Here is an 18,720-nt window from a genome sequence, read left to right as displayed (position 1 = left end):
TTTAATTTGAAAAATGAAACAATGCCCTCTTCAGGAAAATTTAAACCCACACATTTCTCCTTCTCTTAGTCATTTTACATTTGTTCCATATCTGCCAGTTGTCAGGGTCACACCAACAGTGTTGTTACATTCACACGGAAACGTTCCACAATCCGATATAAAAATCGAACGCAATGGAGACCTCAGCTTATAGTCAGTACACGGTGTGTACAACCTTCTCATTGTTTTCAGTTGTCTGTCATTTTTGAAGCATCATGGTCTGCTGTACGGCCTGAACAGCACAGCTCTCTGTGATGTGGACAGCGTTACTTATTATGACATATTGTGTCCCATCTCTGACTGTCAGAGTGAGACAAACCTGCCTACGAACAACATGACAACTGCTGTCATGACGATTTCTGGTTTAAACTCCTTGGGTCTGCATTGAAGTCAAGACATTCTCATGGCATGCAAATATTTAAATATAACCACATTCACCACACGGTGGGGTTACAGTCGACAACCCACACCTGAAATGTTACAGAATTTACATCTTATTGATGTATTGTACCAATTTATCAAAGTGGCAAGTTTCAAAATAAATATAAAATCTATACATCAATTGTAAATGTAAATAAGTATAAATGACAGCCAAAACACAACTTGATGATGTCAGTTATGTTATCAGCTTAACTTTCAAGTTTGATCAGGGGATTAATTAATTTTGTTTTGGCAAATATCTGTGGTGCTCTTTATACAACATTTAAGAAACTTTATCATTTTTGTAATATTAGTAAGAGAATTTTTTTTTCAGTATGCAGGTGCAACCATTGAACCCATCTAACCCATAATTTAATTTTTTTTTTTTTAGAAACTTCAAAAGCAAAAACCTAAATTTATGAAAAAGAAAGACAAGTTTTGTTACCCGTCACAAAGGATTTCATTTGCTGACAAACAAATAAACGTGATTTGTATGATACCAAAATTTAAGGTTTTATTAGATGAAACAAAATATTCATATACAGTAATGTACTTTTTGAGCAAAAACCTCTTATGTATATAAAACCATCAATACTGTTGTTAATAAATTACCTTTAACTTTCAGCTCAATAAATAACACTTAGATATGTATTGTTGATGTGTTAGTAATACTAAAGAGAGGCAGTCAGTAAAGGTACTTCATAAAACTGTATAACTTTGTTTGTAATAACAGAGGTCAGAAACTCTCTCTTAAATACACACGCCCTAAAAGTCTCACACACACACGTACACACACACACACACACACACACTCGTTGTGGCCTCAGCTTGCAGGCGGTGTTTGGGTAGGTGGTAGACTGGTGCATTTGTGTCACTCTCTCTGCAGTAGATGGCTGATACTGATTGACACGAACAGCACTGCACGAGAGGCATGAACAGGACAGTGATAGCGCAGAAGGTCAAAGGGCAGAGGCACAACAAACAGCAAGCTTTCACACCAGCATCATGTCAGAAGAAAAACATATCTCACCTGTTGATTCTGTGTGCACTTTGGAGCCGTCAGGACTGGTCACTTTACATGAAATAAAGGTTTTTTTGCCTTCCTTCTTATCCAGAGAGGATTCAAGCAACACTGTGCTTCCCAGTGGGATGGGGCTTGGGACAAGACAAGTGTTTATTAGGGCAAGTGACCATAGAGTTTGGTATCATGGCCATTACCATTTTGATATCTGTGTTAAAGAGAACACTTGTAATTTGAACGACTGAACGCAAATGGTCTTGAACAAATATCTCGGGATCTTTGACAGAACGCAATAAGGAGGCCAGAGCATTTGCACCGAGTTGTTAAAACTACAGAGATCACTGAACTACATCAGTGTCCATGCACACTATACCAACCGACTGATGCTCATGTGACTTCTTCTGTACTGGCTGATGTACGAGCACATATGTCCTGTGCTTGGCAAAATGTGTTGCTCACAAACAAATGAATAAATTCACCTATTACATTAACCATTTAAGAAGTACAATTTACATTTTGGTGAAGGCATTAATCCTGCTGGACTATGTATGATAAAAAAAAATCTATTTAGACAACAAATTAACCTGTGCATGTCAATCAAAACATATTCTTCCTGTACCTGCGGTAGTTAATATTGAGGTTGGCAGTCACAATAGGTCCAGAGATCATAGTAGCTTGAGTCCCTGCCACAGTATCAATCATAGTTGCTATCGCCCCCCCGTGGACATGTCTGGAAACACACACAATGACAAATACACAACAGGTTCAAGGTTCCAGTTTGTGTACTTTGTACTTAATTTAGTCTCTACAAATATAAATTAAAGCATAAAATGTGCAAATGTATTTAAGATATATATTATATAACAGTGTGGAATACTGGAACAGTAGGTAAAAATACAACAAGCACATACATTTACACACAAACGTCTCACTCACTCACCCTGGTGGCCCCTCCAGCAGATGTCCAGCCTGGAAAATGCCCACACACTTTTGTTCATCATTGTTGACAAACAAAACATACTCAAATGCTGCCCCCGAGTCTCTGATGTTCCGGGTGAAAAGTCGGGCTTTTGACTGGATCATCTTACTAAGATACACACCGCCTGATGGGAAAAACACACAAGTGAACTGTCAGCAGCTAACAGAGCATCCCAGTGCTGAACAGGTAGTGCACAGCGGGGTTTTAGAGCTTTACATCAGAAAGCAGCCGCCTGCAGCAGCCGAGGGCGAGCCACAACAGTAAAGTTGTAGAACCAACAGCTAAACAATGAACTGAAATTGGCCATAGAGTTCTATGAAGCCGAGGGGAGCAGCAGGTTCGACGGATAATTCTCTTTACGCTGCTCACCGCAGGTGACAGAGAAATGAGAGAAGTAATGGTTTTGCTACCCCAGTTTGTCTTTTTAAAAATAAATGTTCATCATACAGTCCCTGCAATGCAAGGTTATACTTAAACAGCCATTATCAAAGATCATTTTACTACTTTCAGCAACTGACAAGTAGACCAGAGCCCTGTTGACTATGTTTGCAGGCTCTGGTCTACTTGTCAGAGCCTGCCAACTACGTTTGCTTCCCATTTTAGAACATTACCAGACTCCCAAGCTTTTCTCTGTGTGAAACTCCTCCACATTGTCACATTTCCACTTGGATACATTTTTATTCTAAATTTATTTGCTCAAATCTGATAACTTCTTTTAAGTTTTGAAAAAAAAGTTAAAGCCTAGGATAAGTTATAACAAAACAGTGTAGTTTAATCCTGACAGCTTGATTCCCTGATTACTGCCAAAACTCAAGTCCCATAACCACACTTTATTTCATCAAGAAGAAAGATGAACAACACATTCACAGTCTGCACTTTTACCTGTAGCATACTTGAGAAGACGGTTGTAGCTAGGCAGTCTCCTCCACGGTCCTTCCTGTTTCTTTCCTCCCTCTGTCTCCGCCTCACACTGGCTGTTGTAATGCTCATACAATTGCATCATTTCTGGGCCCCACGAGGAGTTAGGCAGGCTGAAGTCTCGAGGCTTGGGGAAAAAGGACGATGGCAGCGCCTGCCCAACAGGGAAGTAATTTACCACCATGGTTTACTGCTATAGCGGGGTATAAAAGGCTTTGGACAGTGGTATTCATATGATAATGTGTTGGTTTCCCAAAAGGAATATGGAAATAACAATGACTAAGTGTGACTGCTAAAAGATGGATATGAATATACGAGGTTGGACAACATGGCGACATAGAAATCCTGAGACAATAGAAAACCATCAGTGATCAAAATATTTCTACTACTGTCTCTAATCCTTTATTATCTTTAGTTGTATTAGGCCTTTGAACAACCTAAATTTATGGCACTACAAATCGTAAGATACTTAAAAGATATCTAGATTAGTGTGATGAAATACATTGGTTTGTCAGGCATTTAAGTCTGACAAAACATTCCCCATATTATTCTCTCAATAAACAATTTTGCAATTGAATTCCTAAAAAATACATAATACTGCAATATATCTATATTCAAATACACTCCATGGCCACCTTTTAGGTAGACTTGTAAAATCTAATGCAACCCAATGCAGTAGCTCAGCCCTAAATTCCACTGGTGTTGTTGTTGTAAAATTGTCTGTTGAATAACTCAGAGGCTTAACGACCTTGGACGACAGAGGAAGTTCAGACTGTCCAGATGAAGAGATTCAAGGGCCTTGGGGTGCCTAAATTGTTTTTTTTAGATATGCTTCTGTCTCGCTTCTTGGTCTTGTTTTCCAGGGTATATCTTTGTCTCTATATATATTTCTAGTATACCCCATAATGTCTGTAAAAGGCGTGGGCAAAACGTCAGAAACTCCTCCAGTCCAACGCCACTGCTCACTACAACATCACTAACAGTGATCATCATCAACACACCGGTGCTTTACACCGTACCACAGGCTAAACCCATCACTGAACTGAGAAGCAGCTAGAAGGAGAGAAAGAAGAATTGAGCTCACAGAGCACAAATCCCATTCATAAAGACCCAACCAGTCATTTCAAACACTTTCCTCAAAACAGTATTCCACCTACCACGATGGTCCGCACATCGGTGGTCCTGACTGAAAGGCTGGACGGGCGGCGGAGTTGAGTCTTTATCGCTGAGCCGAAGCCCATGAATATTCGACCGAGGCACTTTGCCATCTGTAATCTGCTTCAAATGACAAAAATTGTGGAAACAGAAACAACTCTAACAGAGCCTGTAGAGCCTAGTATTTTACTGCTGTAGGTAACGATGATATAGCAGCTAACGGCAGTTGGAACTCAACGTAACAGTCCTGTCGTTCAGTAAACACCGATTTACTGCTTTATACTGTACCGTCAGCACGTTTAACACACATTTGTGTTTAGCTAATTCAGAAGATAGAAATACGCCCTAACATGACACATTATGATTTCTGTACCGGTGACTTTCATGTGTCACCAGAACAACGACTGTCAACTTCCGGAGCGAGGGATGCCCGATACGGCGTCATTCAGGTCATGTGACTTACACTTGTCCCTGTGATTGGCTGCAGGGGATACTGCGTGAACGACGCACTCTGCTGGGAAAATGTTTCATTTTTGTTGTTTTTATCTGTTAAGTAGTCATACCCAACTTTGCGTTTAAATCTGAAGATTAGATTTTTTTTATTTATATGATATGTATATGTAATGCAAGCCAACTAAACAAACATTAAATAAATTTAATTTAATTGCCCTCTACTTCTTATCATCTCTTAAGTTGAATATGACTGTGAAAGACAAAGCAAGAGGTCCAGAGAAGAGGTTTTAAATTGATCATGACAGATTTGACCTCATGTTTCTTGGTTTGCTGATCATCAGAGTCTTTGTCATTAATTTCCGAGAACAGTAGTGTGTTGTAGTAGCCTTTGCTGGAGGCCAACCTTGGAAGCTCAGACGCAAACCAGACCGATTGGCTGCACCCACACCCTGACACGTAGTATTTATTTATAGATTGAGCTTAAGAGGTAGAATATGAAATGGAAGATAAAACAATGCATACTAAATAGCTCTGAAAATGTGACAGTCATTCTTAATCCTTGTTTCTGCACCAGGGGGAGTTAGAGCAACATGCCACTGAACTGGGGTTTATTATCATTTGGTTTCTGGCAAATTGATGAGAGATTAAAATGTGTCATTACATTTATTTTCAATCTAAGGTTAAAGTGTGTTGATTATCACCTGACCTTTTCCACACTCCCAACATGTGACATGGTGGAAATTTTCATGGAGCAAAAGCTTATTGTTCCAATCACTTCAGTATATTTGGTTAGCAAATTCTTCCATGCACACAAGATCTTGGTGGTGTGGGATTAAACAAATACCCACAGTCCTCTTTCTGGTTGCTGTGTATGCTTCAGCCTGGTTCATGCTGTTTCAGGTGCTGCACAATGTAGCTCTACTGGTTCAATCGGGTTTTTGTAACTAATATGAGTGACAGCCTATTTGAGAAAGGTCTAATTACAAGGATTGTTGTGTTTTACAGAGACAAAAGGTCAAACTGGATTTAACCAACCAATACAATCATACTGCAAAATGATACAAAACCATGTAGCATATTTCCCCACTCCCTATGTCTGTGCGATTTGTGCCACCAGTGAATGCAGAGATCTTTAGTTAAACAGCATGGTTTTTACTTTCTTATAATAGCTACATCATAATTGTTATAAAACATATTGTTTTTCGTATGGAATTCTTCTTCTTTGTTTTTGGGGGTTTTTTGTTTTTTTGTTTTTTTTGTTTTTTTTTTTTAAAAAAAGCTCACAATCAATGTTGAATGTGTCTGAGCTGACTTTTATTTTGGAGCTTCAGGGATGTCACACAGCTTCCTGCAAAATGAAACAAAGAAAAACAATGTTAATGTAGTACTGCCTTATGTCTATGACTCTCTTATGTGGTTCTGCTCTGTAATGGAATAGGTTTATGGTCACGAAATTGTGAGGCCTGAGGCTCTCTGATGTTCTGACTGCTCTGGCTAACCCTCTTATTCTCAAAATGCAAGCAGACGTGTCAAATCCTACCGTGCTTCCTCCTTAGTTGTATCTGCAAAGGCACAGATAGCTTTGTCTCGATCCAAAATCTGCTGTTTCAAGCTCTGAATCTCCTTCTTGGCTATTGCTGCACTTTCTTCATGTTTAGCTGAGGAAATGACAGAGTGACAACAACAAATGTTACTCCAGAGAGCATATAAGTGAGAATAAGTGATTTTAATTGGGGGGGGGTTATTGGTAATTATTAAGGTGTTAAAATGTTAATAGAAGCTACACCTTTTGCTAAACTCAGATTGAAAGCTGCTAGCAGTGTGTAGACAGAGACTGAAACAAAGACAAAAACAAAGCCCTGCAGGCAGACTGCTGTCACATCTAGTTCCACTGGTTTAAAAGGACAAAAAAAAAAAAAAAAACAAGAACAGCTATCCCAGGATAACTTGTTAGGTTCAGAGGAATGTAGTTCTCAGCAGCTCCAATCCATCGTCTGATTTACCATTTGTTTTAAGGCAAATAGGTCTGATTGTAGGTATGTAAAGAAATCTTATGGTTGATCACATTCTCCTATCTGGATCAGAAGTACACTTTTGTTTGCCCAGAGTTGACACCTATAGAGACCAGAAGGTGAAACAAAAATCTGCCTTACTTTTCAGTTTATCCATTGCCTGTGCAACATCCACGTTCCTCCTCTCAGCATCTGCCTGATAAGGACACATGCGAAAGTAGGCTGTTAGTCAGTTTAACTGGTGAGGAGCGGGAAACAAAAGAATTCCCGACACCACACACACGCATAAATCAAAGTATTTGAATGTAACGATACTGATGGACAAGTTCATCCTGACTTAAGTTCATACTGACAATATTAGACGCCGTGTGCGTCCTAAAAGAGGTATCTTTCTGTAAACAATGTTATTGTATGTGAAAGACACCAGTTGTGTATCCCTTGCCTTTTCGTCGTTACAGCTATGCAGATCTTTATCAAAGTCTTTTGTTGATTTTTCCAAGCCCGCCTTCTTCTTGCTCAGCTCTTCTATCTGTCCGCTCACGGTTTCCAGAGTCGTCTTCATCTCCTTGATTTTGTTTTTCACTTCGACGATGGTTTGCTCCTTTCTCTTGACATCCGCCGTGTTCTCCGCCATGCGCGTTTTCAAATTACGCAGGATGAACTCCTGGCGCAGGGCCTGGAAAATCATGAAAACCATCACGACCACACTGAGGCCGAATAAACCAACTGCGAACTTCATCGTGACTGAGATCAAGGAGGAGGCCAACTGGTGGAGACGGCAGCAGTCGATCAGTCGTTCTTCATTCCCGGTATCTCTCGCCCAGCTCCTGGCTACAGGTGTAAGTGGCACTGCTCGTAAGCAGCTCTACCTGCTCAACAAGCTGGGCGTGACAATCCACCTGCAGTTCCTCCTGTGCACTATCCTCTGGTCAACACGGATTTGCAAACACCTCGAGCAGAGTGGCATCAATGATCGAGCTGATTATCCCTTGAATATTTCATAGCCTATTTCAGATCCTGTGAAATTTAACATTACATAGACACAATATTAAATAAACAATCAGAAAGTGTTTTAAACAATTAACACTTGCGCGTTTTTATGATGTGTCCCAACACGTTTCTGATCTACTACTACCGGATTTCTTCACACTTGGCGAGTGCTATTCCAAAGTACATTTTTAAGGTACTTGGGCAAGCTCCCTTAATTTTCTGAGATTTTACATGCAAACCCATAATGATTATCTTAAACGATGCAATGTTGTAAATCAAACTACATAACGTAGAACAGAAAATACCAGCAACATAATTAACAGGTTGCCTATTAACGAATCAGTACTCGAATACACACTATAGACAAGAGGATTGGGACATCTGACCATTACACCAACAGGGACTTTAATGACATCTCATTCTAAATACATAGAGAGCTTTGCAGCTATAACAGCTTCCACTCTTCTGGAAGTGGAGTGTTTCTGGAGTGTTTCTGTGGCAAAAAATTGCCCACTGTCAATATTAGACACCATGTGCGTCCTAATGTTTGTGAGTTCAGACACTGATGTTGGATGAAAAGGCCTGGCTCACAATCTCCATTCCAGTTCATCCCAAAGGTGTTGGATGGGGTTGAGGTCAGGGCTCTGTGTGGGCCAGTCAAGATCTGCCACACCAAACTCATCCAACCAGGTCTTTATGGACCAGCAGGGGCACAGTCATGCTGGAATAGAAAAGTGCCTTCCCCAAACTGTTGCCACAAAGTTGGAAGCATAGCATTGTCCAAAACGTCTTGGTGTGCTGAAACATTACAATTTCCCTTCACTGGAAGTAAGGAGCAGAGTCCAATCCTGAAAAACAGCCCCAGACCACACCTGATCATAAAGAGGTGTGTTCAAATACTTTTTCTCTATGTAGTGTATCTTAGATTGTGTTGTTAATGCTTCTTTTACTCAAGGAAAATTGTGACTACAGAATTTTTACTCATGATTTACTTTGTTTGCTGCCACCTGTTTCTAAGCCTCACATTCTTCTACAAGTCATATCCTGCTAAATGAACTATGACTTTATAGAGGTAAATGAGATAATTGCACTGGGTAGCTAATGTGTCACTGGCGAAACAGAATACACAGATCCAAAGGCCTCTTATCTCCAGGCTATTTAATGTGAGGATAAAGGTGAGCAGGACATAACTGGGTTACAGCAGGGCCGGCCTGTCTCTCCACAGAGAAGCCATGCAGGAAGAGGGCGTTTTTCTGTTGACAGACCTGGGGAATGCTGCGCAACGCGAAGCTCAACACACATGAATGAGTGTCCAACCCAAAAGCGCAGGTGAGGCAGCGTCTTTGCCTGATTGATCTCCAAGAAGCAGCAGGGAGCGGGAGGAGGTGTAACCCGGGTGACGCGCAAAGCAGCTCGGCGCTCAGGCTGAGGGACTCGCCGACTCGGAATCCCACATGGAAGTTCATGTGCTGTGACACCTGTGAGGAGGAACAGCGACCCAGTATATAGGATACACGTTTAGCACGAAGAAAGCTCGCGGCTCCCGTATAAAACATGAAGGCGCAGATATTTCTACCCGTGACTGTAATCGTGTCTGTGGCTTTGATGGGTGTCGTAAAAATCCGGTCAAAGGAGCAAGAGAAAGACGACAAACAGAGGCTGTTTGTGAATATCAAGATGCGGGTGACCAACGATGTGCTAGAAGAGTATGAGAACGAGAGGACAGAGACGAGTAACCAACTGGTAAAGGCCCGTGGTCGGTACAAAATAATGGAGGAAGAGCTGAAATCAGTCCAGATACAAGCAGATAAGGCGAAGGCTGAAGTGGACACCTGCAAAGGAAACCAGGTGGGCAGAAAAATAAAGAATGCGAGACGAGAAAACAATTGTGCATTGTGTTGTAACCCTTTCATGATGTTTGCTCCTTTCAAGGCCGCAGTAATATCTTTATCATGACTAATCTCTCCGTGAGTTTGCCACGTCAAGTATGCATGCTGTGCACCAGCCACAAAACACACATAACCTGTTTCACCTGCAGCGAAACAAAGCGCATCATCAGCACCTGCCGGCAAATCCCGTTCTTCGAGACAGCCTAGTGCATATTTTCCAACATTGATTTGTGAACCACTGATTGTTTAACCGATGTAAATGAATCTGCTATTTCTCTTGAAACTTGTCGCAAAGTTCCAAAGATCACACGTACTATATTCTTTTAAAAAAAATCACACCGTGCATCCACATGCCTATCATTCTCACTCATTTACTGCTCTTAATCTGCATAATATAATAATTGATCCAGTGAGTTCCCAATAGTTTATGTTGTTTCTCAGAGCAACCACGGATGGGGAAAGAATCACCCTTAAAATGTGTTAATTTAAAGGGGATCTGCAAAATTTTAGATAAAGATGGGAGAGTCAAATAAAGGGAAGACATGTCAAACCAGAAAGAATATGAAATTGATTAATGTTAAGACAGAAGTGTTCAAATGTTGGAAGGGAGTTGCTGTATCAAAGTAGAAGATCTGTAGATGTGGGATGTTATTGTAGAAGAGATTTCACTGGTTGGTGTTGCTGAGATTCTCTTTTCTACTTTCAGAAAATCGCAAGTGATAAGCTTGCATCACTACAGACAGAACTCAAAAATCTCCAAGGTAGGTGCAGTTTCATGGGCCTCGATGCCATGTGCCGTGTATTCATTAATCGACAGAAGAGACCAAACAACTTGTCCTTATTTTATCAAGCACATGCACTGCTTTAAATGCATTGTAATCTATTTCTTTTCAAGTTGAACAACAGAACTTCAAGGCACGGTCTTAAATTTACTTAAAATTCAGCATATCATATTACAATACTTACAGCTGCCATGGATGAGGAGACGACCAAGTGGAAGACAGAAGCGGAAGCTCTGAAAAAACAAGTCAGCGCACGGAGCTCAGTGTGTGACTTTCTGAAAACAGGCTCAGATGCAGGAAGGTACGGTTACGACTTCACTCACCTCAACTCAAACAAAAAGTATTTCTGCAGAGCGTATTGAGCGCACATGATGAGATCTATGCACTTACTTCATTTTCTACTGCTGATTTTTCTCTTAAAGCAAGCTGTGTAACGGACAAGTGATTGCAGTGGCCCCCAAACAAGAAGAGCCAAAGGCAGAGGCCCCTAAACAAGAAGAGCCAAAAGCAGAGGCCCCTAAACAAGAAGAGCCAAAAGCAGAGGCCCCTAAACAAGAAGAGCCAAAAGCAGAGGCCCCTAAACAGGAAGAGCCAAAGGCAGAGGTCCCTAAACAGGAAGAGCCAAAGGCGGAGGCCCCCAAACAAGAGGAGCCAAAGGCGGAGGCCCCCAAGAAGAGATGAGGTTTTACACCTGGTGTTTACTGCTCCACAACACTCGGATCTGTTTAAAAAGAGCACACACTCCAGCACGTTGCTTTACTGGGTCGCTGTCCGCATGTGGTTCATTAAAGTTAGGAGACGGAGGACTACATGTGATTTGCACATGCTAGCTGGGATGTTAATGAATATTCCTTATCAATCTGTTATTTATTTTAATGCAACAAAATGAAGAAGATTGGAAATGCGTTTCAGTGTGGGCCGCATGTTGTTGTTTCTATCTGATGGTGTCAAATTCTTTGTAATAAACAAATTGTGCAACAATGCAAAGTTTAGGGTTTTTTTTTCTGCTGGCTGCATTCAAGAGTTCACTCATGTTTTCTGTCCCCTCTCAGCAGCAAAGTGGAGTTGAAGAGGAAATATATATTTTTTGCTTTAACTTATCAATATGAAGTGTAATGCATGGACATAGAAAAATGACACTGTATGTTTATTCCCTATGATATTTCTGGAAAAATTAAGGCTCGATATGGGGCACAAAATATGCACAGCTACCACTGTGCAATCAAAAGAACAGAATCTGTTTTCCCTGGTGACAGTGGAAATTCTATCTGTCTGTCTAACAGTCTGTGGAAACTCTAATCTGCAAAAGAAAAAGAACCCAACTGTAGGAGGATTGAAACTGAGGTAAAACAGTATGTTATGATAATAACAGAAACAGTTGCAAACTGTGATGCCATCTCCACCTTGTGCTTTCAGTAGTAGTATTGTAGAGAAAATTACTTCTACCATAGTGCTCAGTTTTGGTATTTGTGAATAGTAAAGTTCTCATAAATGAAATACAAAATTACTAATGTGTGGGAAGAAAAAAATACAGATTCTTACAAGATACAGCAAACAGTGAAAAAAACCAAAAAGTTTTATTTAAAGCACCACATTGGTTCCACTGATGTTTCTCCCGTCTGTTTCCTCAGGTCTGGAGAGCAGCAGTGGGCCCACGTGAATAACACTGTGGGCCAGAAAGCACACATAGCACAGAGGCAAGAGGAGTTAGGGGCCCCTTTGGCCAGAGCCTCTTTTAAAGTGACTTTTCTTGTTGGAAAGTCACAGAGCTCATTCAGAGGGAGGGATGTACAGATCATATTTCTCTGCTCCTAATCCAGAGCAGTTTCACACTGATTATCTGCCAACCAAATCCGACACACCACCTGTTTTTGCTTTTATTTTGTTTATTGTATATTAGGCTTTTTATGGTTTCCTTTGATATTTTGTAATATTTTGTGTAAAGAGTGTAAAAAGACTGTATACTTTAACCTGGCGTGATGTAAATTAGATTATCTTTGCCCTGACTATGTAGCATAAGGGATCATTCAACCATTTACTGTGCAAGTACCGACTGGATGGATGGATGGATGTGATTGATGTAGCAGCTTAGTGTCATACAAAGGAGTAGAAAACACCTTAAATAAAAGAAAAGACCTTAAGTAACCTTCCCTGTCCAAGTCAAGCTTGAGATTCTTGACAGTCTTAATTCAAACAGACTCTCAAGCTAATTTGAAATTAAATATCTTGAAATTACGTGCATTTCGTAGGTGCAAGGATAAAAGGGCCACGGGTCTAACAGATTGTTAATAGCAACATGAACAGTCCAAACTTTTCCATCCTTGCTAGGCATCGCTTGAGTTAACACAGGCCACAAACCTGTTGTCAGAGCGAGGGAGGAAACATAAGGAGAAGATCTGGGGGTTACACGGTCAAGAACAGGTGCCTGCCAGGCTGCCAACTGATAAGCATAACAAGGCAATCTAATGGACCTTTTCTCCCGAAGACTCATAGCTTCTTTATCCTGCGTTGATATAGTGAACAACTTCCTGTTTCTACACAGAAAAATAGCTAGCTGCAAAAATGTATCCACGTCACACTTTAGCTAAATATAGGGGTTCTGTGCTGAGGTGAACAGACATGTATTGTGGCCTATGGTCTAGGTATGACATGATTTAGGAACTTGCACTGCCCCACCCAGTTTACTGCATGTTCATTCTTTGGTCCCAGACAAACAGGTTCAACAGGAGTTGTGAGGTTGGAATCGTCAGTCCCACTGAATTATCTGAGGGTGCACATCAGAAAAGGCACATGGCATAGGTGGTGAAAGCAGTGCTTTAGCCTACTGATAGATTCGGTTTATGCTACCAGTGAGAGTCTGTCAGATGTAAGTGTCCTTCCTACTGCTTATATTTTCTCTGGATTTGATGCTGCAGCAATTTTAAACAGACTGAGCTGCCCTGCAGGGCCTCAGACGCTCCATCAAAACCAAAGTATTCAGCAGCCAAAGGCTGTAGCTGAATTGCACTCTGAGCTGAGGCTGTGATGATGACGATATGAAGGTAAATCCGTGGTCATGTGATGTGTAATGTGTGGTTTGAGCTCATTACTGTCATCACTGCAAAAAAAGTTTTTTTCTACAGTAAATCTCATCTTATTACACTCCACAATGTGTGTGAGATCACAGCCATCATAGATGCCCATTCAGGAACACAGTCTCTGATTGATCAACAGATCTGGACCAAAGCTCCTCCCCTGTGCAGTTCCAGGTGGATCTCTCCGTCCACTCTTTGTCTCACAGAACTGACACTCTAGCTTGAGATTCTTAACCAATGAGTGTGAGTACAGAGCTGCTTTGACAGACTGTCTCATAAAACAAAAATAACCTCTTGAGAAACATTCTTGGAAGATTAGGCTGCACATCTTCGCTTATAGATGTCACTGCTCAATTTCTAACACAGTGCGTCAGAATGTATGGCACATAATGGACTGTGCACAGTAGTCAGAGGGTGCGGCTGAACAAACGCTTGGTTGTGAAACATTTAGATGTTAACTTGCATCCTGGTTGCATAGTGCACACATGCAGGTTGTGTGTGAGAGACTTAATGTGTAAAGAGAAACACTAACCAAATCACATAGTGAAGCCATGTTTCAAGGGTTAAAGACAGGCTTGGTTATTTGACTGTATGTAAAAAGGGGAAAGTTGCAACAAGCTAAGTCCAGGAATAAGTCCAGGAAAACAAAAGAGAAACTTCTCCAGGGCCTGTTTTTTTTTTTTTTTTTTGCTACTGTTCAATTTTTTGTTTGTTCATCCGGTTCGTGACTTTTGCTGCAGCGTTACGCTGTTTCAGGTTTTTTGTCCCTCTGTGAAATAAATCTCATATCTCCAATGCTGAAAACACAGAGATAGGTATTGAATAATCGTTGCTAACCTTGTATGCCTCTGTCTTTCTAAATGACCCTGCCCTGGGGTGTGTGTGTGTGTGTGTGTGAGCGGGGGGGACCAAAGCACTGACCAATCAGAGAACACAAAGCCTTTGTCTGTCGCTCTTTATATACTTCAAAGTCGGGGTTTGTATCCTCATCCTCATCTTTTCTGTTGGAGTGTGAGTTTTCAATAAAATGCTTCGTCCAAGTTGTTTTTGGTGTGTGGAGTTACATTTTAAATCTAAATGCTAACTATACAGAGCAATCTTGGTCAGGCAAAAAGAGGGTTAACTTATATTTTGTCCACTGCAAGGTTGATTGATTGGACAGATTAGATTAGATTTATTTAAGTAACCATTTTGGACTGTATTGGTAAATACTTCTCATGAGAGAGTGTACCTAAATGATGGGGCTGTGTATTATGATTTTTAGAAACTTCAGAAAGACTGGATGTAGCTTCCTTCATGGAAAGTCTACATAATCATTATATTCAGAGCTTTGATATTTTTATTATTATTTTGTTTATATTTGTGCTCAAAATCTAGTCCTCCCCAGATGTGATCAGTATGTTGTTTGTATCATGTATGTGTGTTTTTATCATGTTTAAACATTCAGGTTAATTTGAACCATTTCTTCTCTGTGGACATTTTTGGCATTTTCAGTAGCACCAGATGTCCCCAGCTGGATCTACATCATGTGAAAAGGAAGTGACATGGCTGCACTGTCAAATTAGGTGCAAATATTTTACATAAGTGGATGTATTAGTGCTGCATCTTTACAAGCAGTTAGATGCCAAAATATGATATGTCAGTTGAATGTTGACTGATTTTAGTTAAATTGGATTTGCCTGGAAGATTTTGAGCTTTGGACCTTTAATATGGGAGCAGAAAACTTCCTGGACTTTGTACTTTGCAGCATCCCTTTTCTCGGGCCAAACTCAGCTTTTGGACTGAGTCAGAGATACAGGACTTTGCTCTTCACATTTTAGAGGGAGTGACCAGGACTATAAAAAGGCCTGCAAGTGAATCATTAGGCTGAATATAAATACTGTGTGGTGAAATAAATAATTAAGTATTTTTAATCCTCATGTAGTCTTTTTTTCATTCTATTACTCTTTCATCTCTCACTTTCCCTCACACTGCCCTCCATCTGTTGGAGATTAAAATACTCCCCTCAGGCTCACAATCAGAAGGCTATCATTCCGCCCCAATAGGCTCACAAGGTCAGCGTCAAACCAGGAGAGGATACAGAGGCAGCAGAGGGGGGCATTCAGCTTGACTGATGTCATAAATGAGGGCTCGTGTTCATTAAATGTACTGTCTAACCTGATGTGTGTGTATATAAAACACTGCATGTGATGTATCTCTGAGTTCAAAATATTTCATTGTCTGTCACTGTTGCTTGCCAAATGCTGAATGTCTCTAAGAAAATACAGATACAGAAAAAAGTAAAAAAAAAAAAAAACTGACCCACCCACAGGTGAAAGTGTTGTGCTTTTAACTAATTATCATGTGGCAGATGATTTGAAGTCAACACGTGTTACAGTCCCACACCGCTCCACACAGATGGAGTGATAATACCCTCACCAGTCATCTTAGTAACCAGAGGTCATCTTGACAGCCAGAGGTCACCTTGATGAACCCATGTTGATCTATGCATCTGGTAAGTGTCTATAAGTTGGACTGTCATATGTATTTTTTAATATATATATATATATATATATAAGAACTTTCACATTGTGATCAAAACCCTTAATATTTATTTTCTTAAACTTTTAAAAAGAGGTTCTGAATATGAATATTTGCATTCATCCAGTTGGAGATACTGCATACACAGAGACCAATTTTTCATCTTGAAAAATATACACACAAAACATACATCCATGTAAAGGTAGAAATAATTTGAGCTAAAAATACTCCATTACAAGTAAATGTCCAGCATCAAGATTACCAAAGTAGGAGTACAGAAATATTAGCAATGTAGTGAAGTATCTAAAGTAAAAGTTCTCATCAGGCAGTAATGACCTCCTTCAGTGTCATATTATTGTTGATGTATTAAGCATATGTGTTGTAGCTGGCCAAAGTAAAGCCATCTTTTGCTACTGCATACATAGCTTAATCTATAATGCATTTTGCATGCAAATCCTTTATCTTCAAAGTAACCCTCATCCAAATACAGCTTTTAAATAAATGGAAAGTGTGCGGGGTAAAAAGTACAAAATTTGACCCTAAAATGCAGTGGAGTTGAAAAGCAAAGCAGCACAAAATAGAAATATTGAAGTATAATACCCCAAAAATTCTACTAAAGCAAAGTGTTTGTACCATGTTCAGTTTTCATCACTGAATACCAATAAATGAACAAGTAAACAAAAGACTTTGATGGGACTACAATGTTGTTGTTTTTTATTGTCAATCTTTGTCACTTTTTTTGATTGTATGTTATAGAGAAAAGGTGAACTGTGCAGTATCCACTGGGTCTCTGACTATGACATAATGCACATGCAGAGTGTGGATCCATTTATCTGAAGTGACTGTGGCAGTCCAATCAGCTTTGCATATTATAACGCTTGACAAAAATCTGGCTACACAGAAAATAAAACATTGACACTTGCCTGAGCGTGGAGAACGCAGTTGATAACACCACACGTTTTTTTTATTTCCTTTTTCTTTTAAGAAACCTTATACTTTACACACTTAGCCACTCAGTCATTTGGTGTATTTGAATTGTCAAAGGAAATATTAGCAGCAGGATACAAATAGTGACTTAGTGAGGTGACCGTCAAGTATTCAAGCTTGTCCTCCCTGCAGGAAATAACTGAAAGTTATTTGACTATGCATCTGTGGTCATGTGTGTGTGTGTGTGTGTGTGTGTGTGATAAAGAGAGAGAGAGAGAGTGAGGTCACTCACAGAAGGATGAACATCACATCTATTGATCAACCTAATGTGGGGAGGAAAGGCTGCAGGCCACAGTAGCTGATCAATATACCTCTAATTACATGGAGCACTGAGTGTGTGTGTGTGTGTGTGTGTGTGTGTATTAGTGAAAGAGTGAGTGTAGGTGGTTCCCCCCCCTCCTCAAACTCACTGGGTTGTATATATAAATGCTGTCCCACAGAGGAGAAATCATACACACACATCAAACCTCACACACACGTTTGACAGTTAATAATGGATGACTCTTTTTACATTTTTAAATTCACACACACTCACAAGAGAGCTGTTTGTTTCACCAACACAGGACACTGGGACGCTCTGCAAGGACAAAAGGAACTGGTAAGTATCATCATACTTATATTTGCATGTGATCCTGAGGGTTTGGAGAGGAGGTGTGATGGGTTGCTTTGTGTGACTCTCACCTCTCCTCTCCTTGCCTTTGCTGTCCACTGTTTCCCTTCAACCCTGCAGCACATGGAGTTACTGATAGGTGATCTCAAATTCCAGCAGTATCCCTGATTTCCTGTGGTAGTGACTCCCTCCCTCAAGGCCTTGACCCTTGTCACAGCCCTCTTGTATTGGACAGGGTCTTTCATTCAGGTCTTTCTTAACATACATTTTCATGCCTTCTTCTGTATTGTCTGTGGCCTACATTCAGGGTGAAACAAGCTGACAGACTGGGTGATGTTTTCAGTATCAGTTTGTTTAACTCCCTGACTTATTCTCATTATATTCGCTCTCTTCTGTGCTACAGGTTTTTCCACTCTGCTGATGCTCTGACTTGGCTAGAGGCTGTATGATATGTTTGATATTCGGTTGTTCTTGTACTTTAACCTGTCAACTAAATATCAGACATATTCCTACAGAGTCTGGTAGTGACTTCTGATCCTTGTGGGACCTCTGCAAAAAGATGTTCAGGTAAATGGTTGGTATGCACCTTAAACTTTACAGTTGGTGCATTATTATCTATTGCTAAATATTGCAGAATATCATTATAATGTTAACCTAAATTCCTTCATTTTAATTGCACTTTCTATGAAGACAGTGTGAACAGACATTATTGGTATGATGTGGTGCTTTATTTGTAAAATACAGACACAGTTAAACATTATCAATGTTTTATCAGTCATTAAAGTATTTATTATCTTCTGAATAAAAAGATAAACAAAAATGAGCATGACATTCAAGTTTCATTGTGTGCTTGCTCTTTTCATTCTCTTTC

The 18,720-nt window shown here is 40.2% G+C and overlaps 3 protein-coding genes across 5 annotated transcripts; 1 reads left to right on the top strand and 2 right to left on the bottom strand.

Moving 5' to 3' along the window:
• Positions 1-944: 944 nt before the first annotated feature.
• Positions 945-4,969, bottom strand: them4 (thioesterase superfamily member 4). 2 transcript variants are annotated; one of them, XM_046400017.1, is made up of 7 exons: positions 4,746-4,969; positions 4,535-4,707; positions 3,342-3,531; positions 2,421-2,583; positions 2,100-2,210; positions 1,490-1,614; positions 945-1,377 (listed from the first exon to the last, which is right to left on the bottom strand). In XM_046400017.1, exons 2-7 carry the CDS (start codon positions 4,643-4,645, stop codon positions 1,331-1,333), a joined length of 747 nt encoding a protein of 248 aa, XP_046255973.1. In that variant the 5' UTR covers positions 4,646-4,707; positions 4,746-4,969; the 3' UTR covers positions 945-1,330. The 2 variants fall into 2 exon arrangements, with proteins under 2 accessions (XP_046255973.1, XP_046255972.1); XM_046400016.1 differs by having other exon boundaries at positions 4,535-4,969.
• Positions 4,970-6,120: 1,151 nt separating this feature from the next.
• Positions 6,121-9,374, bottom strand: si:dkey-87o1.2 (uncharacterized protein LOC796684 homolog). The gene is made up of 5 exons (XM_046400021.1): positions 9,253-9,374; positions 7,440-8,014; positions 7,139-7,193; positions 6,526-6,643; positions 6,121-6,333 (listed from the first exon to the last, which is right to left on the bottom strand). Exons 2-5 carry the CDS (start codon positions 7,734-7,736, stop codon positions 6,300-6,302), a joined length of 504 nt encoding a protein of 167 aa, XP_046255977.1. The 5' UTR covers positions 7,737-8,014; positions 9,253-9,374; the 3' UTR covers positions 6,121-6,299.
• An 18-nt stretch (positions 9,375-9,392) lies between these two features.
• On the top strand, positions 9,393-11,645 carry zgc:174935 (uncharacterized protein LOC796019 homolog). 2 transcript variants are annotated; one of them, XM_046400019.1, is made up of 5 exons: positions 9,393-9,835; positions 10,583-10,637; positions 10,845-10,959; positions 11,081-11,141; positions 11,232-11,645. In XM_046400019.1, exons 1-5 carry the CDS (start codon positions 9,542-9,544, stop codon positions 11,337-11,339), a joined length of 633 nt encoding a protein of 210 aa, XP_046255975.1. In that variant the 5' UTR covers positions 9,393-9,541; the 3' UTR covers positions 11,340-11,645. The 2 variants fall into 2 exon arrangements, with proteins under 2 accessions (XP_046255975.1, XP_046255974.1); XM_046400018.1 differs by having other exon boundaries at positions 11,081-11,645.
• The last annotated feature ends 7,075 nt before the right edge of the window (positions 11,646-18,720 follow it).

This window comes from Scatophagus argus, chromosome 9 (genome assembly GCF_020382885.2).
Source record: "Scatophagus argus isolate fScaArg1 chromosome 9, fScaArg1.pri, whole genome shotgun sequence".
In the NCBI taxonomy this organism is placed as follows: Eukaryota; Metazoa; Chordata; class Actinopteri; family Scatophagidae; genus Scatophagus; species Scatophagus argus.
Note: the sequence above shows the minus strand (reverse complement) of the source record. Positions and strands in the feature narration are given on the sequence as shown.

Bases quoted from the DNA above. Each gene is read 5' to 3' on its own strand.
- them4 (XM_046400016.1), bottom strand. From the start codon at position 4,645: ATGGCAAAGTGCCTCGGTCGAATATTCATGGGCTTCGGCTCAGCGATA. The intron at 2,584-3,341 runs GTAAAAGTGCAG...TTTTCCCATCAG, and splicing joins TCTTCTCAAGTATGCTACAG to GCGGTGTGTATCTTAGTAAG. The intron at 1,378-1,489 runs GTGAGATATGTT...CCTCTCGTGCAG, and splicing joins AGTGCACACAGAATCAACAG to TGCTGTTCGTGTCAATCAGT.
- si:dkey-87o1.2 (XM_046400021.1), bottom strand. From the start codon at position 7,736: ATGAAGTTCGCAGTTGGTTTATTCGGCCTCAGTGTGGTCGTGATGGTT. The intron at 7,194-7,439 runs GCAAGGGATACA...TGTCCTTATCAG, and splicing joins ATAGCTGTAACGACGAAAAG to GCAGATGCTGAGAGGAGGAA. The intron at 6,644-7,138 runs GTAAGGCAGATT...TCATTTCCTCAG, and splicing joins GGCAATGGATAAACTGAAAA to CTAAACATGAAGAAAGTGCA.
- zgc:174935 (XM_046400018.1), top strand. From the start codon at position 9,542: ATGAAGGCGCAGATATTTCTACCCGTGACTGTAATCGTGTCTGTGGCT. The intron at 10,638-10,844 runs GTAGGTGCAGTT...CAATACTTACAG, and splicing joins AGAACTCAAAAATCTCCAAG to CTGCCATGGATGAGGAGACG. The intron at 10,960-11,080 runs GTACGGTTACGA...TTTCTCTTAAAG, and splicing joins ACAGGCTCAGATGCAGGAAG to CAAGCTGTGTAACGGACAAG.